The sequence below is a fragment of the Biomphalaria glabrata genome, chromosome 2 (genome assembly GCF_947242115.1).
Source record: "Biomphalaria glabrata chromosome 2, xgBioGlab47.1, whole genome shotgun sequence".
Classification (NCBI taxonomy): domain Eukaryota; kingdom Metazoa; phylum Mollusca; class Gastropoda; family Planorbidae; genus Biomphalaria; species Biomphalaria glabrata.
The window spans coordinates 56521622-56545912 of NC_074712.1; the positions used below are offsets into that span (position 1 = coordinate 56521622).

At 36.2% G+C, this 24291-nt stretch overlaps 1 protein-coding gene across 4 annotated transcripts in view; it reads left to right on the top strand.

The window, feature by feature from the left end:
- Window positions 1–1864: 1864 nt before the first annotated feature.
- The window catches only part of LOC106056525 (calcium-activated potassium channel slowpoke-like), a 42424-nt gene continuing 19997 nt past the window's right edge, over window positions 1865–24291 (top strand). Inside the window, exons 1-18 of one of the 4 annotated variants that reach the window (XM_056021557.1) lie at window positions 1865–1953; window positions 5602–6091; window positions 6596–6654; window positions 7005–7107; window positions 7228–7339; window positions 14062–14213; window positions 14362–14532; window positions 15822–15913; window positions 17104–17214; window positions 17309–17419; window positions 17525–17630; window positions 17905–18057; window positions 18155–18310; window positions 18673–18785; window positions 19416–19574; window positions 22265–22341; window positions 23071–23100; window positions 23264–23314. In XM_056021557.1, coding sequence (XP_055877532.1) covers window positions 5801–6091; window positions 6596–6654; window positions 7005–7107; window positions 7228–7339; window positions 14062–14213; window positions 14362–14532; window positions 15822–15913; window positions 17104–17214; window positions 17309–17419; window positions 17525–17630; window positions 17905–18057; window positions 18155–18310; window positions 18673–18785; window positions 19416–19574; window positions 22265–22341; window positions 23071–23100; window positions 23264–23314 — 2047 coding nt within the window. In that variant the 5' untranslated portion in view covers window positions 1865–1953; window positions 5602–5800. Of the gene's footprint in view, window positions 1954–2036; window positions 2184–5601; window positions 6092–6595; window positions 6655–7004; window positions 7108–7227; window positions 7340–14061; window positions 14214–14361; window positions 14533–15821; window positions 15914–17103; window positions 17215–17308; window positions 17420–17524; window positions 17631–17904; window positions 18058–18154; window positions 18311–18672; window positions 18786–19415; window positions 19575–22264; window positions 22342–23070; window positions 23101–23263; window positions 23315–24291 lie in introns of those variants that run through there. The other 3 variants (XM_056021556.1, XM_056021558.1, XM_056021559.1) reach the window with 3 other exon arrangements.

Below are 24291 nucleotides of genomic sequence, written 5' to 3' on the forward strand. Positions count from 1 at the left end.
TGGTCGTGAGGTTTGCGTGCTGGACTGTCGTTCGGATTTATCGACGGTCGAGGGTTCAAACCCTGCCCGCTCCCATCCCCCGTCGTCCTGCGGGAGGTTTGGACTAGGAAGTAAACTATCTTCAACTCTGAAGGAACATCCGAAACATGTAAAACATTTTACAAACATTTTTTAATGAAGAGGCTCAAGAAACACTGTCTCAACATCACATTCTAAATGTTTGAAGTAAACGAAAACTATTTTTATTGGCAATATTTCGAAACATTCAAAGACACAAACTCAGGCCAGTATTTATTTAATGCTATAAAGAACTGCGTTGAAAGTGTTGGGTTGGCTTGAAACAAGATGGCAAATGTAACAACTGATGCAGCCCATGCTTCAATTGACTAGGATAAAGAGGGTGTTTTAATACTAAATTAAAGAAACATATCCCAACCATAAACTATAAATGGGAAATTTTGCGCAAAGCTGCTTAGAATTTCAGAAATTATATTGACTTAATTATCTCAGTGATCAAATTTGTCAGAGCTAGGAGTCTTAACGCAGGCAGTTACAAAAGTACTTGAAGATTTTGAGAAAAAAAATCAGATGTTAGGTACAACAGTTGAATTCATTGGCTTAACATAAGCAAGGTACTGAGAAGAATATGGAATCTCCAGTAAGAAACTGTTGTGTTAAAGGACTTTTTGTTACTAATATTAGTAATGAACAGTGAAAGACTTCACGTTTTTCATCGAAAGTATTGCAATGGGCTGTTTGCACAAAAAATGTATGTGCATGTTAAATCTTTTCAAACAAAGCTTTCCAATTTCTCCAGGCAAGAAAGTAAAAACATGTTTTGTTTATTTCCTTTACTGAAAGGTGAAACTATTTATAGTGAAATGGTTGAAAGTACAAGACTTATATGAATTCCTTAATTGTGGACTTTGAAAGCAAATTTCCAGACGCCAAGAACTTGGAACCAGTTTTCAATATCATCAGCTCATCGTTTAGTGCAGAAGCTGATTCAGCTCCAGAGGACATACATCCAAGCAAACTATGACCTGAAAACTCCAGTAAGTTCTTCCGCGGGAGTTTTATGGGTGCCAGAAGCTGCTAAACTTTCATAATTATTTTATATATTTATGTATAGGCCTATGCGCCCCCCCCCCATTCCCAAAATTTTGTTAATGCGGCCCTCGATGAAAAGGTTGCCCACCCATGGACTAAGGGATATGTAAAGGTAACTCTGGCTGGCAAAAAAGAGGGACTCCTAAATACCGTGAAGAGGCGAAAACTGAACTGGTTTGGTGATATTTAAAGACATGACTCACTGTCAATAGTCCTCCTTCAAGGTACAATGGAGGGAACACGAAAAAAAAAAGTCGTCCAAATAAAAGCTGGATGGACAATGTAAAAGACTAGATCGGCCTCTCTTCTGATATCCAACTATATAGCTAATATCAGCTGCTGACCGGGAAAAATTGGAGGGATTCAGTTACGCGAACTCTCACAGCTCCGCTACGACAAATTAAGCCAAAGGCCGACCTTTGATAATTGGAGGCCCTTATTGAAGTGAATTAGGTGGCCCCGAATGAAATAAATAAATAAGAAACAACGAAAAAAAAAAAAGAAACGCAATTTATTAAAAACTTTCCGTCTATATCTAAATTGACAATTAACTGAAATTCGCATTTCACAATTTCCGTAGAGTAGACTAGTAAACATATATCTAGACTAAATCTAGTGTCATAGTGCTCTATTAGGCTACGTTTTAGATCTGATCAAGTTTCACAACTTTTATCTTTTTTAGTTCTGTGCATGGCCCCACCAATTGGGACAGATGCTGAAAATATAAGCCTCTTAATTATAGCGCTCTAGCAACAGATCTCCAGATTCGCAGAAACAACCATTAGGGGCCTACATTTCTATATCTATTTATTATAATGCAGATCTAATCTGATCTAGACCTAGGTAATCGTCAGTGTCATCAGCATCACTCTAACCAGGGAACTACTATAGTTCCATGCTCTAACATTGCGCTATTTGTTCTAATTTTTGGCGCATTTTCACTTCTGCTAAAAATAGTACACTAAAACGAGGTTCGCACATTATGGCTGCACATTGTTAAACAAAGCACTGTTGCACAGTTCAGTACAAAGACTTTCTCTTAACTTTGAAAGCGATTGCAAATTTAGATCTATGTGAGTAAAAAACAAACAAAGGAAGTAGGCCTACACACGACCTTTATTATTTAGATCTAGATTCTAGTTTAAATCATGATCTACATACTTCATAGATCTATTCTAGATCTACTATCTATAATCTACTACTACCCACTGTACCGTCCCTACGTATCCGTATAGTAATTTATAATAGTACGGTATAGATCTACTCTGATATACTGATACTGAAACACAAACAGTGACTAGTCTGATAATCATATCATAGTGTGTAGTCTAGTGGACTAGATCTAGGGATACAGATCTAGATCTATAATTATACTACTTATACTTAAGTTTAGTAGATCTAGTAGGCCTACACACATCGGTATAGTTACTACTGACTAGTATAGGTAAAACTTTACATCGACGGACCCTTTTGAAGAATGTTACGCAAGTGTTTTACCCACACATCATACTATTCATTATAATTCATACTCATTGGTAACTCATGCAGCAAACATCTATTCTAGATTAGAATCTAGAGATAGATCTACGATCTAGTAGATGTAGGTAGTACTAGAGTCTAGTACATAGATCTATTTAATAGATCTAGACCTAGATCTACACATTGATTAAAATTGATAGATCTACAAGTATTACATCCATCCATCCATCCCAGTGGCGCTACAGCCCATGGAGGGCTCTGGCCTGCTTTAGCACATCCTTCCATTCAGATCTCTCCTGGGCCTTTCGTCTCCACGCCCTAACCCCAAGCTGCTTCAGATCTGCTTCCACGTCATCTATCCATCGCATTCGGGGTCTGCCTTTGGGTCGCCTGCCTTTTGGTTTTTGCCTGTATACGATTTTCGCCCCTCTGTTGTCTGACATTCTTTCAAGGTGACCTGCCCAACGTAGTCTGTTCTTTTTTATTTCGTTCACTATTGGTGGGTCTTCATATAATTGATATAACTCATGGTTAGTGCGTGTCCTCCACCCTGTTTCATCCTGTATGGCACCATAGATTTTCCTAAGGATTTTTCTTTCCCAAGTGTTAAGCAAATTTTCAGATGTCTTTGTCAGTGTCCAGGTCTCACTTCCATACATTGCTGCTGGTCTTATTATAGTTTTGTATATTATTTTCTTGGTTTTACTTGAAATCATTTTGCTCTTAAGTAGATGGTGGGTGCTATAAAATGCCCTGTTGCCTGCTGCTATTCTTTCTTTTATTTCTGTTTGTAGGTCATTTTTGAAATTAATAGTACTTCCTAGATATTTGAAAGTTTGGACGTTTTCAAATTCGTGGTCTTTGATTTTGATATTTTGACCCTCTGTTTGATTGTCTCTTGTCATTGTGATGTACTTGGTTTTACTGTCATTGACCTCAAGTCCTGCTGGTCGAGATGCTTCTTCTAGTTGTATGAAGGCTCTAGCGATGTCAGAGGTTTCTTTACCCAATAAGGCAATGTCATCGGCATAAGCAAGGTATTGTAGAGGTTGGCTGTATATCGTCCCTGTTGGTTGTGGACCCATGTTTTCTCTCCTGAAGTAGTTAGTAATAGTTCCCCTTGTGTTTATGTTTATATTTCTTATACCTCTCCAGTGTTAAATTGAAAAGCATGCAGGAAAGTGCGTCTCCTTGTCTTAATCCTCGTTTAATCCTAAATTCCAGTGAGTGTTCTCCTTGTATTATGACTTTGCTTTTTGAGTTGTTTAATGTCATATATGTATAAGTCTTGTCAGCTTATTGGGTATTCCAAAATCCTGTAGTGTGTCATATAGGTATTTCCTTCTGATACTGTCATAAGCCATTACAAGTATTACAAGAAATGATAAATATAGGGAGAGAACAAACTGTATTAATAATTTAAATGGCTCTAAATCTACACCGATAACAGTAAACTCAAGTGTACCTCAAGGAACTGTCTTAGGACTTAGGTCCACTACTATTCTTAATTTACATAAATGATTAGAGCATGGAATGGGTTGCCTGAGCTAGCCAGGAAAACCAGTGACTTGGCAGAATTTAAGTCATTGGTTAATATGCATGACTAAATGCATGACGCGTAGGACGTAATCATCTTCTTTTTTGAAGTAACGTCTGTATTATATAAGATAAGATATTCAATCATACTAGGTCTAGACTCTAGAGCTAGTATAGGTCTAAGAGTAAGACTCACTATGAGATATTGATAAAATTCTACAGTACACATTTGAATTTGACTTCATTAGAATCTAGTCTATATATATCATATGATACACTTAAATTTTTTTTATCTAGACTCTACAATAGTAAGATTAGTCATTAGTATTAATATTATTTAGTTTAATCTAGAGTAAATTCTAGAGTAGAGAATTCATCATCTAGTTAAAGGTGACCAGATAGAATCTAGATCTATTTGAGCAGTATAAGCTGGACACATGTCAAAGATGGGACTTAAAAAGAACAGGCTTAGATTTTTTCGAGCAATATTTCCACAACTTAGACAGTAGTACAATATATCACAATGTACAAACACAACAATTTAGATGACTATAATGTTCACACACACATACACACAATGCGGTTATTCCATGCGATCCATCTGAAAGCATTAACCTGTCAAATAGGCCGCTTCTCACTCTGAGATAATCGCTTTAATTTTCGTAAAAGTTTACAATTGTCGTTACTACATCACTTTTTACTAACCAACTCGCATCATCCAAATAGTAAGTCGCATTTGTACTTCTTTGAGGAGGAACCTTTTTAAGTTTTCATGATTCTTTTCTTGCATTTCTGAACCAATCTGTCAATGGCAGAAGATACTTCAAGTGCACTGTCCCTCAATAAAGAGAACTTCAGCGTGAAGTCTTATTGCAATATGGTGTGCAAAATTCAGCCTAACTGGTTTTTTAAAGCTTTTGAATACAGTGGGACAATTCTCTTGTGAAAAGAAATATGATTTCAAAGCAGGGTATTATTTGAATAGTCTCTCCACCGAAAGCTTCATAACTAACCCCATGGTTTTCCATAGACCGAATTCTGCTCTATTCTAAATCGACAATTTTTTTTTTCTTTTTAACGTCTCCAGCAAATGGTGGTTCAAAGAATTGTATCTTTAGGGGAAACAATTTTCACTTTATTGTGGGTTCGAAGCAATTGTGAACGCTGTAAAAAAAACTGGGCATCACTAACCTGCTTCTTTACTTTGTTCATCATATAGGGGCTAAAACTTAAGTATCAATTGCTTCACATATGATTGAAAGCTGTTATTATGGAAAACTATATGATAGACAGAAGTACCTTTACCGGCATTTTGCTCGAACCCCATCCCCACATGATGAAAATGATGTTAACCTTTAATTGAAAGAGTTATAGCCTATGATTTATAATATCTTGATCTATTAAGGAACAATATTTTTTATCATCAATGCAAATAATTTCTAAATAATTTTGAAATATATATTTATCAATTTTCAGATCATGTAGTTATTTTAAAATCACCTTAAAGAAGCTACAGATGCTTGTACGAAAGAAGAAAGAGATACGCCCATAATCATTATGATATTGTCATCAACAGAAAGTTTAGTGAAATGATTAAAGAATCGAAGTTGCAAGTGAATGAAAAGAAATCACTAGTGAATTTTAAAAAGTACTTTGGAAATCCTTATTATCTATCATGTCGGCTTCAACAAGTTGTGATAAAGAAGACAGAGAATGGCATACATTTTTGGCCTCTAGTCTGGTCACTTTCGCTGGAGGATTCGTTTTGATTGGTGCGACTAGACTTTGTACTTTCATTTTTTGTACCAAAAAATTGTTTTGTTCTCGTGGGAAGACATCTCTTATCTCTGCTTCAGAACAAAAGTTACATGTAAAGCATTTACATCCTGAAATTGGATGGCTGACTGAGGCGAAAGACTGGGCTGGAGGTTTAATTTCTGGGCAGACAACTACAGGCCGTATTTTGGTATGTACAAGACAAGCTTTTTAAGTAGTACTTAAAGCAAGGAATAGCCTCTTTATGTTTAGAAGGATACTTTATAAATTAGATAACTCTATTTTTTAATTAATTATTTGTTTGTTGGCTCTTGAATGTTCTTAATCACCTTTGAACATGTCTAAATCTTGTTCCAGCTTAACCATAAAGTTATTTTTATCTTATATGTGATGATATCAAGCTCTATTTAGCTCACAAACACAAAATCTCACTCTTAGAAGTTCTCTATTTCTTGGTTTTGCTTTAAATTTGTACAGCAGACGTCCAATTTGTTTTATTTTATTATTCAATAATTTAATGTTGCCTAAAGCAATCAGTTCACTTTAGTGTCCCTGACATCTTTTCCTAATTTTGACTAGAATTTCTCAATCAAATTTTACTATTTCAAAAATGTTGTCATATGTATACATATTTAAAACCTTGTGTTTTGAAGTTCCGAATTATTTGTAAAAAAGACATCATATTTTTATGCAGGTTGGACTCGTCTTTTTACTAAGCATAGCCTCAATGATCATATATTTAATTGATGCTTCGTAAGTAATTTTTTTTTCAGTTACAGTAATTACTTTGGTGGCTAAGTGGTAAAGCATTTTACTTCCTTATTAAGTGATATTGAATTTGATTCAAATGGGATTTGAATTTCTAGATAATTATAGGACACACCTGAAACTAAATATTTAATGCATTGAATTGAAAAAGACAAAGTCATCAGTGGTGTTCCTGCCATTGATCTTAAAAGGTTTACAGGATAATTTTGTTTACTTTTTACTGTATTATTTAATGTTTTGAAATATATATTTGCCACATAACTGCTAACATTGTTACTTAACTTTCATTTACTTTAAATTCAGAGTAATCAATTACAAATATTTGTTTTTTGCAGTTCAAGCACATCAGTTGAAACCTGTCTCCCCTGGTCATCCAGTACTACACAGCAAGTAGATTTAGCATTCAATGTATTCTTTATGATTTATTTTTTCATCAGGGTAAGATTTGAATATTGACTGTTTTAGTATAATTCATGTTAACATTAAATTTTTATGGATCTTTTAATAGCATTTTATTTTTGTTGTTGGTAATGGCCTAACCAATTTTAAACTTTTCAGTTTGTAGCAGCCAGTGATAAATTGTGGTTTTGGATAGAACTTTTTTCCTTTGTTGATTACTTTACAATTCCACCTTCTTTTGTGGCCATTTATCTTGATAGGAACTGGTTAGGTATGTTTTTAAAAATAAATTAGCCATTAAATATTCATTTCTTGTATCAATACATTTAAGTTTTTCTTATAATTTTTAGCCATAAATAATTTTGTTATATTGGTTTAAAAAAACAAACTGTTTAATTATAATTAAAAGAAAATACAATCAACTTGTAAGTTAAGATGTTCCTGCAAGACAGGAGCTGATGACAGCAGGCTAGGTTCAAACAGTTGTGAGGACAGTATAAAGGGCATTCATGCATACCAGCCATCAATACCTTAAATTGCTGTTCCTGGTCTCTCCTTTCAGTACAAAAAACTCATTATCTCTAAGTAAAATTTTTAACACCTAAAGAAATCCTTCAGGCTTTAAGCATTAAAATGTCAATATTGTTACGAATGAACAGTGACAGGTAGAGGTCACTATGTGTGACCCCGGCGAGATGACACAGCACCGAGTGTTATCTGGAATCTATGCATGTAAACAAAGACAGGATGGGACGTGCCTCACGTGTTGTTCCAGAGGACGAACAGATTTACGAAGGGGGGCATTGTGACAAATGAACAGTGACAGTTAGAGGTCACTACGTTTGACCTCGGCGAGATGACACTGCAGCAGGCATCCTCTGGAATCGACATGTATAAACAACAACAGGATGTGATGTTTCCTCCCATGTTGTTCCAGAGGGTACTAGCAGTGTTTTTGCAACAATAGACAAGCGATTAGGGACTCTTTATAAACCAGAGAGTTCATGTGAAAAGAGTCAGTACAGTCGTCGATACTGTTCTCTACTGTGCGAGACAGTAGAAGAGAGTGGACTTGAGCCGTTATAGTCGATGTAAGACGTATACGCTACATGTTACAGTGACGAATTGTTATAGTTATAATTCAATAAAGTTATATAAAGCTGAAAGTTGAGTCGTCAAGTTCTTTGCAGTGTTTCTTTTATTTGTGTGCCTAGTACATTTAGCCAGAAAATCAGAAATACGTAACAATTGGTGTCAGAAGTGGGATGTTTTCTGGCTGAAATGTCTTCGAGGAAACTACTTAACCAGCTGTTGGTCAAAGAATTAAGGCAAGAACTTCGTGAGAGAGGTCTGCAGCTCAATGGTAACAAAGAAACACTAACAGAACGCCTAAGACAGGCCCTTATTGAGGAAGATCAAGATCCAGATGAATACATATTTGAATTAAACCCAGATATGACAGAGATCCTGAGTAACATGCAGGGCCAGATGGACTTAATGAAGGAGAGCCTCAAGAAAATAAACGCCATGAATGAAAAAGTAAATGAACAGATGAGCTCTATGAACGAGAAGATTGACCAGAGAGTCAACACTGTGGAAAAAGAAATGGAAGAGATAAGGACTCATGTCCAAGAACAACTGAGTAAGGAACGGGGTACTAGAACAAAAACATTAGTGCCCGAAATCTCTGGGAAGATAAAGCCGCCTGTGTTTGATGGATCCATCTCATGGACTGTTTACAAAAGACAGTTTGAGGCAGCGGCCAAGGTTAATAACTGGAACACTGAAGAAGAGAAAGCGACTGCTCTGGTGTTAGCTTTAAGAGGGAAGGCAGCAGAACTGCTTCAGTCAATAACAAATCAACAAGATTACGCTGCCATTGTTAAGGCTATGGAGCTCCGTTACGGAGACGAACATTTACAAGAAGTTTATAGAGTTCAGTTGAAAACCCGACAACAACGCTCCGGTGAAACCTTGCAAGAGCTAGAGGCGGACATAGAACGTCTTGCTCATTTGGCATATCCAACAGCAGCACAAGACTTTCTGGACGTCATTATCACTGATGCATTCATTGATGCTATTCGAGATCCAGAACTGAAGAAGGCAATAAGAATCAGTGGTAAGCGCAAATCCAGCGAAGCTCTGGTCTACGCCCTCTCCTATGAAGCCGCCAAAGACGCCTCTAAGAATATCCATCATGGGCGTATGCTGGAAGTCCAAGAAGAAGATCTTACACAACTTCTCAGAAGGGTAACTGAAGTGCTAGAAGAACGCAGACCAAATAAGAAGCAAGAAGGACAGAATAGAACCAGTGTACGTTGTTGGAATTGTGGAGAACCTGGCCATCTACAAAGGAACTGCACGAGAAGATTTCCCCGACAAACAGAGTATCAGCACAGACCGGAGACAGATGCAAGGTCAGGTGCTCATGTCTACCAGGGAAACTAACTTTCGCCGGTTTTATGGGGCAAAAATCGGCGATCAAGAACATGACAGCCCCTGCAACTATAATTCCAGTCGCTGTGTTAGGGAAGAATAAAAGTCTGTACATCAATGGTAGAATTGGATCTCGAAATTACCGTTTTCTTCTAGATACTGGTGCCTCACGTTCAGTCATTCGTCCAGACATTGTCAAAAAGAACGAAATCAAGAGAGTGAACTCTTACTCCTTGAAGACGGCCAGTGGAGAGATGATGCCTATACATGGACTGACAAATATAAACTTTGAGCTCGGGCATCAGTCATTTATACATGAATTTCTGATAGCTAACATTACGGATGACTGTATTATTGGGCTCGATTTTATGCAGAAATGTGAATTCTCTCTGAACATCGGAGGTGGTACTTTGAAATGTGGTGATGTTGAGATTCCCTTGCTCGGGGATGAAGATGAAGAGAATGGTCAAATAAGAAGAATCCTTTTAACAGAAGATACAAGTTTGCCAGCTCAGTCTGAAGCAATTATCTGGGGAAAGTTAGAGCATGGTCAAACTGTAACGATGACGGCGATAGTGGAAGGCATTGAAAATGACAACAGCGGAATGGCAGTAGGAAAAACATTGGTCCTTGTCGGAAAAGATCAAAAGGTGCCCGTCAGAATCATGAACCTCGGCCTACAGGAGAGACATATAGAGAAAGACAGCCCCATCGCAATATGTAATACTCTTGACTTGATCAGAAACTGTAATAATGATATCACGATCGTTAATTCCACCAAACCTTTCAATCCACAAATTACCAAGCTCCTGACAGAAATGAAAGTGAATTTATCAGATGAGCAGTACAGCAAAGCGGAACAGTTGATCATTGAGTTTGAAGATATTCTGCCATCTGATGAAACAGACTGCGGACGGACAAACATGGTACAACATCGAATAGACACTGGAAACACCAGACCGATTCGACAGCCACCACGTCGCTTGCCGCTAGCAAAGCAACAAGAAGCTATGGACATGATAGAGGGCATGACGCAGCAAGGAATCATTGAGCCCTCAAATAGTCCTTGGTGTTCGCCTATTGTCTTAGTAAAGAAGAAGGATGGATCTATGCGATTTTGTGTAGACTACAGAGCTCTGAATGAAGTCACACATAAAGATAGTTATCCACTTCCTAGAATCGACGATACTTTGGACACGCTTGCAGGGTCCCAGGTATTTTCTACTCTCGACCTAAAGAGTGGGTATTGGCAAGTTGAAATGCATCCCAATGATAGAGAGAAAACCGCCTTCTCTGCTGGCAATGGCCTCTGGCAATTTACTGTGATGCCATTCGGTCTCTGCAACGCACCAGCCACCTTTGAACGATTGATGGAGAGGGTTTTACGAGGACTTCATTGGACTACATGCCTTGTTTACCTTGATGACATTATTGTCATTGGCAAAACGTTTGAAGAGCACCTTGCAAATCTGAAGGAAGTATTTCAACGGATAAGAAGTGCGGGAATGAGACTCAGCCCAAAGAAGTGTTCCTTATTCAGGAAAAACGTTAAGTACCTTGGTCACATTGTGTCAAATGACGGAGTCAGCACTGACCCTGACAAAGTTGAGGCAGTGAAACGATGGCCTACGCCAAGTAATATCCATGAGCTGAGAAGTTTCTTGGGACTCTGTACATACTACCGACGTTTCGTGCCAAATTTCTCAAACATCTGTAAGGTCCTTCATCAACTGACAGAGCAAAAGAGGCCATTTATTTGGACATCTGAATGTCAAGAAGCTTTCGAGAGGCTGAAAAACACACTATCCTCATCACCAGTATTGGCCTACCCCATTCCAGGGAAGACATTCATACTCGACACAGATGCAAGCAACACTGGAATAGGCGCAGTCTTGTCCCAAAAGGTGGATGAAACTGAACGAGTCATCGCATACTTCAGTCGAAGCCTATCGAGAGCTGAAAGGAACTACTGTGTGACGAGACGTGAATTGCTGGCTGCTGTGGATGCAATAAAACATTTCCACAAGTACCTATATGGGCAGAAATTTATCTTAAGGTCAGATCACGCAGCTCTGCTATGGTTGCTTTCGTTTAAGAGCCCTGAAGGTCAGGTGGCAAGGTGGATCGAACGTCTTCAAACCTATGAATTTGAAACTAAGCACCGAAAAGGGCAAATTCACCAAAATGCTGATGCACTGTCTCGACGACCCTGCAAAGCAGAATGTAAGCACTGCAAGAGGGCTGAAGAAAAGGAGGTAGCTGTCAATTGTCTTCGGCTCGGAGTAGATGTTTCCGGACCCTGGTGTGATAAAAGGATTCGAGAGGACCAAATGCAAGATGAAGATCTGGCTCCCATTCTTCTATGGAAAGAAAATGGACAACGGCCAGATTGGAAAGACATCTCTGAGAAGGGGGTAGCCACCAAGGCGTACTGGGCTCAGTGGGACTCGCTGACGTTGGTCAATGGTGTCATCAAAAGAGTTTGGGAATCTGCTGATGGAACATCCAATCGCCTTCAGCTGATGTTACCGAAGGTGAGAGTTGCTGAAGTACTGAAAGAGATGCATAATGGCACTAGCGGATCTCATCTTGGTGTCAATAAGACTCTGGAAAAGGTTCGTCAGCGGTTCTACTGGTTCAGATATAGAGAGGATGTAGAGGAATGGTGTCGAAGGTGCGACATATGTGCGGCAGCAAAAGGCCCTCGACGCAAAACTAGGGGTCTTTTGCAACAGTATAATGTTGGTGTTCCATTCGAGAGGATCGCAATAGATGTAGCAGGCCCATTTCCTGAAACCAAGAAAGGAAACAAATACATCTTGGTAGTCATGGACTATTTCAGCAAATGGCCAGAAGCTTATGCCATACCAAATCAAGAAGCTATCACAGTGGCCGAAACACTCGTGGATAACTGGATCAGTCGCTTTGGTGTACCTAATGAGTTGCACTCTGACCAGGGCAGGAACTTCGAGTCCAAAGTTTTCCAGGAGATGTGCAAGACACTTGGCATCGAAAAGACTCACACGACAGCTCTCCACCCGCAATCTGATGGGATGGTGGAGCGATTCAACAGAACCCTAGAACAACATCTGTCTAAGGTTACTGATGACCGACAAGACGACTGGGACACCCATATCCCCATGTTCCTCATGTCATACAGAGGATCCGTTCATAGCACCACAGGATATACCCCAGCGAAGATGTTATTTGGTCGTGAGCTTCGTCTACCATGTGACCTGTTATTTGGGATTCCGAGAGATACGCCAGTGTCTTCAACTGAATATGTCACCAATCTCCGAAGACGATTGGAGAATGCTCATGTATTGGCCCGCAGAAACATCAAGACCAACAGTGACCTGATGAAAACGAGGTATGACAAACGGGCCAATACGTCGGGGTTCCATGAGAATGATCTAGTGTGGCTCTATAACCCACAGAGACGAAAAGGCAGATCCCCGAAACTCCAAAGAGACTGGGAAGGTCCATACCGTGTCGTAAAAAGAATAAACGACGTGGTCTACCGGATACAGAAAAGTCCACGGTCCAAGCTGAAGGTTGTCCACGTTGACCGACTCCATCAGTACCGTGGTGAAATAGAATCTGTTCGGGACGAACAGATCTAAGAAGGGGGCAGTGTTACGAATGAACAGTGACAGGTAGAGGTCACTATGTGTGACCCCGGCGAGATGACACAGCACCGAGTGTTATCTGGAATCTATGCATGTAAACAAAGACAGGATGGGACGTGCCTCACGTGTTGTTCCAGAGGACGACCAGATTTACGAAGGGGGGCATTGTGACAAATGAACAGTGACAGTTAGAGGTCACTACGTGTGACCTCGGCGAGATGACACTGCAGCAGGCATCCTCTGGAATCGACATGTATAAACAACAACAGGATGTGATGTTTCCTCCCATGTTGTTCCAGAAGGTACTAGCAGTGTTTTTGCAACAATAGACAAGCGATTAGGGACTCTTTATAAACCAGAGAGTTCATGTGAAAAGAGTCAGTACAGTCGTCGATACTGTTCTCTACTGTGCGAGACAGTAGAAGAGAGTGGACTTGAGCCGTTATAGTCGATGTAAGACGTATACGCTACATGTTACAGTGACGAATTGTTATAGTTATAATTCAATAAAGTTATATAAAGCTGAAAGTTGAGTCGTCAAGTTCTTTGCAGTGTTTCTTTTATTTGTGTGCCTAGTACATTTAGCCAGAAAATCAGAAATACGTAACAATATTATTTATGACATCCCCAAAAAATCAAATGAAATTATTATCTTGCATGTATAAAAATACAATAATATCAAACTAAACTTCCTCACATATCAAGAGATTATTAATCAGAACCTTTTTATTTAAATGATTTCTTATCATGCTGATCTTTTGTAAACCAAGTTTCTTGCTATTACATATTTTACTGTATATGTATCTTATTTTCCTCTATTCCTTTTATTAAAAAATAACTAAAGACCAAACATTTGTAACCTATTTCATTTAAATTTATCATAGCTTTGGCTGCTAAAATATTTAATAATATTATTTTTATGTTTCAGGTTTACGATTTTTAAGAGCACTCAGGCTAATGTCGATCCCAGATATTTTGACATATTTAAATATAATAAAGACTAGTACTTTAATACGTTTTGTTCAACTTGTTGTTTCCTTTGTGTCTTTATGGCTTACTGCCGCAGGCTTTTTACATTTGGTGAGTATCTTTTTCTCACTTGCATTTTTACATTACATGTCAGCTCACTAGTAATTCATATTTTTCCATTATCTTGAATCTTCAATAAAAATTATTTTTTTTTTAATCCAAGAACAGCTTTGATTGTTAAAGCATTATTTTTTCACAGCTAGAAAACTCAGGTGATCCATTTTTCAAGTTTAACAACCCACATAAATTAACATATTGGGAATGCCTTTATTTTCTTCTTGTCACAATGTCAACTGTGGGATTTGGAGACATCTATGCTGAAACTGTACTTGGAAGAACTTTTGTTGTCATCTTTATAATGATATTTATAGTAAGTACTTGCTTTATTCTTAAAGTTACCATTACTTGGGACATCATTCCATCTCGTACCTTTTTTTTTTGTTATCTTTAACTTCATCATATTCTTAATCAAATCTCAATAGATAAATAGTATGTATATACTCATTTGAGCCTTGCATGTCATTTGGGAATCTGGGTGGACACTAAACCAGTGTTTCTTAAAGGCTTTCTTTGATACTATACTTTGATTTTGCAATATATTAAGAAAATCCTGCTTTGTACAAATAGATTGTCTGCATTTTAGGAAACTGAAATAATTATGCTTGGTTTGAAATATTGTGGTAATTTTGGACAAACTCATTCAGAAATCGTTTAATGGTTAACCATTATATCTTTGTTTCCAATTGGAGTCAGAATCTAGATCCATTGAAACTTCATATTGATGTTGTGATAGGATTGTTTTCTCTTACAGAGAACAGCTAGTAAATTCAATGTTTATTTTCTTTAGTTTTCTTTACTTAGGAGTTATTCACCTGTAGTTTCATTAGTATATTACTCTAATAGTTCGTGTTCTGCAGTTTAGTTCAGTTTGAGAAACACTACTCTAAACTTTTATAAACTTTTGCAATGGTTGAAAGACCTCAACACAACAAAATTTTGCATTTCATGTTTTCATTGTTGAAAGGTCTGAAATACACTTAATTATAAAATGACAAATATGAGTAATAAAGAAAAGAAAAAAGTTTGAAATGTGGTGCGTGTATTTGTATCAAGTATGAAAAAATTATTTGAAAGAAATTATAATGACCAAAATCAGATTTGATTCAAACATTTTTTTTATTTTAATGAAATTTTTACATTTAAATTGCTTTAATGATTTCTTTAATTAGAAATTAATTTAAGGCTTCATTATTATTATTATAATCATTATTATATGTTTAACATCCTCAAGGAAACATTAAAAATATTATTAACAAATAATATCCTGATATAACCATTTTTTATTATTGTCACTAGACACTGTATCTACCCTTGTGAAGTTGTCTTTAAATTTAATTAAACTTAGACCCTATTACTACAACAGCCCAGCGTAATCAACACTGTATATGGACCAGCAGAACAGCTGAAAAAAAAAGCATGCAATTTTCCTTGACACATACTGCAAAAGAGCTTACAGCTCAGCAGCCAAAAGCTGGCTATAAGACGAAGAATATTCTTAATATATTTAATTCATATAGTTTCTAGACATGATGTATAATTAGGGTGCTGCAAATGTTAAAAGGGACAAAATAAAAATCTTAAGAAAATCTAACATTTTAGGGTTTGTTTGCAAGTTTTGTTCCTGAAATAGCTGATATTGTAGGAAAACGCCAAAGGTATGGAGGATCTTATAAAAAAGAAAGGGGGAAAAGGTGAGTAGTTTTTGTTCAATGTATTATATATTTGAATTAATGTATTTATTGTGTATGTGTTGGCATTAAATGGCACACATGTTTGTTTATTTGAATGGTTGGGAACTTGAATAAATAATTTAACTAAAAGGAATTCAAAATGATGGTACTGGCGGACATGACCAAGTCAGCACAGGCTGCGTCTCAGGATTGTAAATATACCTGGAAGATCCGTTTTTTATCTACTCTTCTGGGGACAGTTCATCTTGAATTGTGGGTCCTTCTAGCTTGTTTTCATCAAGGAAGATGGAGGGTGGTGTTGTAGCAGGTGGTCCCATCAAATTTATTTTCTTTGTGTTAATGGTTAGTCCATACTCTTTGCTAGCCTTAGAGAAGTGAGACATTGGTGACTGAAGCTCCTCCTGTGTGTGCCACTACTGCCCGTCATCCGCTAATAACATCTTTTACAAAGGTTGTTCTGATTTTCATTTTGGCCCTCAGTCTGGCAATATTCAACACTTTGTCATCAAATGTTTAATGGAGATAAATGCCTTCAGTGGATTTTTTAAACGCATGGTGGATTAGCAGTAAAAAGAATATTCCAAAAAGGATTGAGGCCAGGACCTATCCTTGTGTAACTCTGCAGTGTATGTTAAAACTTTCAGATTAGGCACCATTGAACTGCGCAGTACCCATCATATTTTGGTGGAAAGAAACAATTACATGTAGCAAATGGATGGGCAGCCTATTTTCTGTAAAATTTTAAAGAGGCTATCTCTGCTGACACTACTGCCACATGAAACTCCTAGGCCTTGTTGATTTTGTAATTATTTTTATCAATAATGGTTTTTATTCAAGAAATTTTTTAAAATTTGTTTTGGTTTGTTTATTGAGCCAACTTAAATAGACTTTCAGCTGACAACTACTGTCTTCATAAGATGTCCCATTGGCTACAGAACAAATAGATTTCTTCTTTCAGCTTTTAGATGTTTGAGTTTTGAAGGGAACTTACTTTTGCTCCACCTTTTCTTGAGATAATTTGTAGTTGTTGCAATTCTCATCTTGAGATCTCTGTCAACTATATCTTATTCTATTGACTAAGAGATTTCTAGCCTACCTGTGAAAGAATGTTGGCTGAAAAATTAAGTTCTTCATTCATTAAAGGGTATAAATTGTAATATATATATATATATGTTTATTTTGTTTCCCAGACATGTAGTTGTGTGTGGTCATATTACCTACGATACCGTATCCAACTTTCTAAAAGATTTTCTTCATGAAGACAGAGAAGATGTGGATGTAGGAATTGTTTTTCTTCACAAGTAAATCATGTTTTGTCTTTTTTTAACTTGCCCTTTTTATTAAATACACTTTATTTTGAAATTATTAACTAAAATGTTTCGGATGTTCCTTCAGAGTTGATGATAATCTGCATCCTAAGCCAGATCTCCTGCAGAATGGCGGGGGAGGGTATGACCCAGGGGCCATCGAGTCAACCGAAACACCAGGCAGCTACCATAGCCTATTGTAAAATATGTGATAAGCATTTATTTCAAATTTTAGTATCAGTAGTGGTTTTTTTCTTTTTTTAATCATTTCGATATTTTTAAACTTTTGTGCTCATCCGAACAGGGGTTTGCCAGGACTTGAGTTTGAAGGCTTATTGAAGCGTCATTTTATCCAGGTTGATTACTTTTGGGGCTCTGTTATGAATGCTAACGATTTAGAAAGAGTAAAGGTATGTATTGTTAATGGATTTATGTGTCATTCTCTAAAATAATTTTTTTTTTTTCAAAGAAACTGGTCCCCTTTTCCATTTTTTTAAATATTATTTATAGATAATTGGAATAATAATAATCAGAATTAGTTTTGGTTGCACAGTCTAAACTAAATATCCTTATTCAACCAAGTTCTTATATAACTTTCTGTCTGTAAAGGATTAAATGTGTCTCTGTACACTTATTTTTTTCATTTCTATTTATTAGGGATTCTAGTTATATTGTGTTTAACAGGTTCATCAAGCAGACGCTTGTTTAGTATTGGCCAATAAGTATTGTTCGGATCCTGACCAGGAAGATGCAGCTAACATTATGAGAGTCATTTCCATTAAGAACTTCCATGCTGATATCAAGGTGATTGTACAACTTCTGCAGTATCACAACAAGGTAATATAAACCAAACAAAAACCTTTGAGTTGTAATTTAACATTTAAAAAAAATTCCAAATCATATACATAAATGTTTTTCATACAATTATTCATAGGCATACTTGTTAAACATTCCAAGTTGGGACTGGAAAAGAGGGGATGATGCTGTATGCATTGCTGAGTTAAAGCTTGGATTTATTGCTCAGAGTTGTTTGGCACCAGGGTTTTCTACACTGATGGCAAATCTTTTCACAATGCGTTCTTTCAACCAGGTATTACATGCCTTAACAAGCTATTAATGAATAATGATAAATCTAATTATATATCTATGTAACATTTGATATTCAGTACGATTATCTGTCAGGTTTTCTCCATTTTGCAAACAATAAGATTTTAATGAATTACAAAAGTTAAGAGCAAAACATTGTGTGGTCTTTTACTTAGCACTGAGTACTCTTGACTTTTTTTTCCTTTAAAAAAAACATTGTTTTTTTCTAAGAAATATTTTGTGCTGTATATTTTACCTTTTTTTTTCAACCTATTAAATTTCTTATGTACCTTAAATTTATGTATTTTATTGTTTTTCTCGCCTTAATTGTATTAAATTTGTGTGCTCTGACCTATTTTTCATCAGACCTCTAAATTGACACAGTGGCAAAGTGATTACATGCGAGGGACTGGCATGGAAGTCTATACAGAGTATTTATCCAATGCCTTCACTTCACTGACATTTCCTGAGGCAGCTGAGTGAGTTAAGATTTATTGTACAAATTAATTATGGTCTCTTAAATGCACACACATAAATATAAAATAGAATGACTTGTTTCACTGAATATAAAATTTAATTACCTAAGTTTGATCAAATAATATTTATTGCTTTTTATATTATGCAATGCTTATTATTATTACTTGTGTATAGCCCTTCATCCATACATATTAATTTTTGAATTTCATTGTTCTGTAATTAAACATTAGCTATCTAGGAAGTAATTTTTGCATAATTATGTTTATAGGAAAAAAATAAGTAGTTTCCATTTCAGACCTGCGATGTATAGGTTAAATGAAATAAAGGTCATCTGTTTCTGTGGCCTACAGTTAAGGAGGGTGTCATATGTCAGGTACCCATTAGAGCTGGGTGGACTAAAAGGCACCCAAAGATTCCGAAATTCACTAGAATTTGAACCCTAAGTGCTTTACCACTCAGCCACAACACCTCAATTATGTTTATGATGCATTATTATTTATTTGCATTTTTAATGCATTAAACCAAATTTCTGTTTGAAAATTTAACAGTTCTTTGCGTTGCAGACTACTATACCATCATTCTATAGTTGTTTTAAAATGAAGCTGAATTAAAATTTAATTTCACCATTTTAGGTTGTGTTTTACCAAATTGAAACTTTTGCTGCTAGCTATAGAGCTTCGCCAGGATGATGCTAGGGAAAGTTCTCTAGCTATCAACCCTGGTCCAAAGGTAAAAATTGAACCTGCTACTCAAGGATTTTTTATGGCAGATTCTGCCGAAGAAGTCAAAAGGTAAGTTTACATTCTATAGTTACAAATTTCATAGTGAAAATAACTTCTAATTTATGCAACTTGAACTTTTTATATTCTTTCTAAATTGAGTAATAAGCTAAGCTGTTGTATAGTAAATTGCCTTAAAAAAAAAATAATTTCTGAATTATCTACACATAGGCACAACTTTCCCCACACTATTGCTTACCTTTTTTTTTTATATATTGGTTTTTCTGTTATTTAATACTTAACACAAACACTGCACCTGAAGTAAGCATTAATGGCCAACCACTAGAAATTGTTGCCTTGGCTCCATCATATCCAACAACACTCTACTGGATAAAGACATAAACAAGAGGATAGCCAAGGCAATGGTCTGGGACAACATATTGCTGACTAGCAGTACTAAAGCCCTAGTCTACCGGACCTGTGTGTTGAGCACCTTGCTGTACAGAAGTGAAACATGGTCAACCTACTCATGGCAGGAAAAAAAGCTGAATGTCTTCCACCTCCGATGCCTAAGGCGGATCTTTAAAATAAGGTGGCAAGATAAGATAACCAATGAGGAAGTGCTACATAGAGCAGGATGCCAGGACATCCGCTCTGTTATCAGCAGCAGACGCCTTGGCTGGCTTGGCCACGTTTGTAGAATGCCAGTAGGTTGACTTCCACAGGACATCCTGTATGGCGATCTAATAGAAGGCAGGAGAGCCGCTGGTCGCCCACTTTTACGTTATATGGATGTATGCAAACGCGACATGAAGCTCTTCAAAATCGACACTGGCAACTGGGAAGAGGTGGCACTGGTCAGATCCACATGGAGAGAGAGCATAAAGAAAGGGTCACAGATTGCAGATGTCATACACAACAGAAGCAGAAAGAAGGGTGAAAATGCAACGGCACCTGGTGATTATATATGCCCAACCTGCGGTCGCAGCTGTGTATCAAGGATTGGCCTCTTTAGTCACACAAGAAGTTGCAAAGGGAAAAGATCGTCTCTCGAGACGTAAAATGCCACAGAGAGAATACTTGACTAATTGAAACATTTTGGTTTTAAAATTAATTTAAGTAAATAATTTATCTTGGTTACATGTTCACCTGAAAAAACAAACTAGTTGACTCAGTTTTATTCAAGTCAAGCTTGATAAAAGTATGCTGAGAGAGAGAGAAAGTAGCAGATGCTTGTTGAACTTAGTGTCAAAAGTAAAATTATTAGTGAATCTAGAACTAAATACTAGTATTGAATTCTATTGACATAAGTAATGTTTGTTGAGACTTGATGTAGTTACTAACATAACAGCATTATGACCTTTTTTTTTTCTACTAAACTGGACATTTAAAAAATGCTATTACTAAAATGAACAAAGATTTGTTTTTAAAAAACAGGAAAATTAATATTGCCATAGTTTAAGTTTATCTTCTATTTCCGATTGTTCCCCTATAGAGTCTCATAATTCTGAATGTGCCCTTTTTTTTATCCATCAATCATATAAAGAAAAATCCTCAGGGATGGTCTGGAGACTACAGGTGAAGGGAAGGAAAAAAAAAAGCCATTTACTGACAATTATTTAGAGGGACATAATTGTGTAATCAGTGAAAAAAATCAAAATTACTCATGCAAGAACAATTTTAAATACACAATTTACTCCTATCTTTTGAGCAAGAAATAAGCCTGCCAAAAAACTCATACAAAATAATTTTTTAAAATACAAAAACTCTACAAAAGTGTCAAGAGCCCCTAGAGTTGTCCAACCATGTGTTTGAATGAAAGAAAAAAGTTGCACAAATTTGTCCTACAGATTGACATCATGCCTTTGGACTTGTTCCTATTTATCTGCCATCATTTGATTGTCTAAGAGCTGAGCCAAAGGCTCTTCGAGCTCTAGGTTTGAAAAAAAAACCCTGTTTGAACAACCGTTCTGTCTGGAAGAGATCCAAGTCAATGCCTATGTAAAACATTGCTATTTCTGATATATCTGGCACTCCAGGCGCATGGGCTAGAAAGCATGGCCAAAGGCCGAGTATACCAGGAACCTCCGCTATTTTCCTATGTTGCACCAAGCTTGGCCGTGCAGGACTCGCCATTAATGTAACGTTCCTTTGAGGAACGGCGCATGGATTATCGACAGGACTGTAGGAGCTTTCTTTTAACTCCGCTCCTTGCAGTGGGACCACTCGTGTTTCCTTGGACACTCCCACAAGAGTTTTGTTTTGCTATTCATTTAGCCTAACCACTTCCTCTAATGGTCGCTTCCACATGAGCACCCCGTTGAGGCCGAATAGCTTGCTCACAGTTTATCTGCCATAAAATTCTTACCCATCCAACTTATTACATTGTGACACAGCTAGAAGAGAAATACGTAACTATCATGTTTCATTTTATCAAATATAAAATACTATTCTTAAAGTAACTTTCTTATTACTTTTATATTTAAAGTTATAGACTAAGAATGAGAAAAAACATCGAAGTGTGCTTTTATTTCCAGACAGTAAATTCAAACATTTTGGAATTTTCATTCCTCTGCAACTCATATTCTAAATTCCATTTCTCATCTGTTTTCTGTCTCTGCTAGAACAAAAATGTATTAGTATGGATACAAATAGGATATAATTCAGTTCTTTTTGGAAGGAACATTTGTAGTTTTTAAGATAAAATAAATTAATATAGTAATTAAAATTCTCACTGTCTAATGTTTTATTTTTTTTTCTAGAGCATTTTACTATTGCAAAAATTGCCATGAGGATATAGAAGATATAAAATTAATTAAGAAATGCAAGTGTAAGCCTCGTAAGTAGTTTTAACATTGAATTGAATGCTCCCCATTTTATTATATAATTCTGCTTGTAATCATGTATTCATAGCTTACATTCTATTCTAGATTTTGCATAAGAATTTTTGTTACACAACTCTGCATTAGGTCTTGATAACACCCTAATTTTGATAAATTATCCCCATTACCTTTAATGCTGGGAAGATATTGCAGTGTTTGGAATGTTTGGCTAAGATTATCCTTAGTATTGTAGAGACAACAAGCATAGCGATCTGCTAAGATAACTGCACTGAAATACTTCTAAATTAACAAGCTACTAAGATTGACATCTGATGGAATGTTTGAGAAGTTTAAGTGACTCTCCACAGCATCCCTGAGTTAAGGATGTAGTGAGCAAGGGCACTCAGCTATTAAAGCTAAATTTTAAAATTATTTACATCATTATAAAGACAAGTTAATGCACACCATTTTCTCATTACTTTTGTGAAATGCCATTTTTTCCTTCATAATATCAAGACTTGTCAGATATGTACAGTAACAAAGTATTTTTTTCCATTAACAAAATATATGTATCAAAGCAAATATGTATTATATATTTCAAAAACAAAAATAATTTCTAAAACTATGATAGGCTCTCATTGTATCAAATACATTTTAATTTGCATGATCCAGAATCATTATTTTTAAGTTTAATTGTTTTAAAAGCATGCATTCTAACAATATTATGTTTTTGTTTCAAATTTCAGTTGATCAAGTGTTAAGAAAAATCTTCGCAGGTAAATTTTACAATCATATTTGTCTTTTTCTATTACATTTTGTGAAAGTTATTACAAGAATTTCTTTACAAATGTCTTGTTTTGAAAGTAATTTTATTTGGATTTAGAAAAATTTCAAATTATAAACTTTTTGTGTACAGTGTTATTTGTTTTTAAATTACAGAGCTTCAAAACAAAGAGTCTAATGCCACTTCTAATGAAGCAGCAAAATCCAGTAAGAATAATTATGTAAATATTTTGCCTCAAATTTTTTTTTATTACAAATGCATCTTCGTGTCATAGTACATTTTTGTTCATTATTTTTAATGTTTCAATCAAGTTTTATCTTAATATAAGTTCATAATGCAGTGTAATATTCATTCAGAAAGCAATAAAAAGTTTTTTAATTGATTATCCCTATGCAAAGTGGGGTTTTAAAAATAGTTTTGACAGTCCAAAGGAAATAAATCAGCCCAATGCAAAGTTGGGTTTAAAAAGAAAACTTCATTGGAAAGTGGTGCCTACATCTATATATATAATTCTCTTCTTCCCTCAACAGTTTGGATGAGAAGCAAGAAGTAAAGGAAAGATCACTCTCTTATTACTGCGGATAGAGTTATCCCTTGAAAAAACAAGAGGGGGCGGGGGAAGAACAAGTAGTATTCACGGATGACTCCCTGGTCTTGCGGTTTGCGCGCTGGACTGTCAAACCCTGCCCGCTCCCCCCCCCCCCCCTCGTCCTGCGGGAGGTTTGGACTAAGAAGTAAACTATCTTCAACTCTGAAGGAACATCCGAAACATGTAAAACATTTTACAAACAAACATTTTACAAACACTAAATAGCAGCGCTGGACTTAACCATTGTGACCAAGAAGTCATGGAAAGAGAACAACTAATCTACTATGTATATTCTCCCGTCACTAAATAGCAGGGCTGGACTTAATCATTGTGGGGCCCTATGCGAAACGGATTTCGCAGGGCCAAGTTTGGGTAGGGAAGCGAATAAGTGAAATTTAAGACTTTGTATTAGAAAATTAATTTGGCTATACATTTTATTCATTCTTTACTACGTACAGAATTACTTTACAAGCCTTGCATGTAGCAAAGTCATACAGTATATCATAATAATTCTGTTTCCTACATAGATCACGCTCAATAGCAAGAATTACTAAATGTTTCAATCTATCTTTGAGAATTGTTGACCTCAAGTAA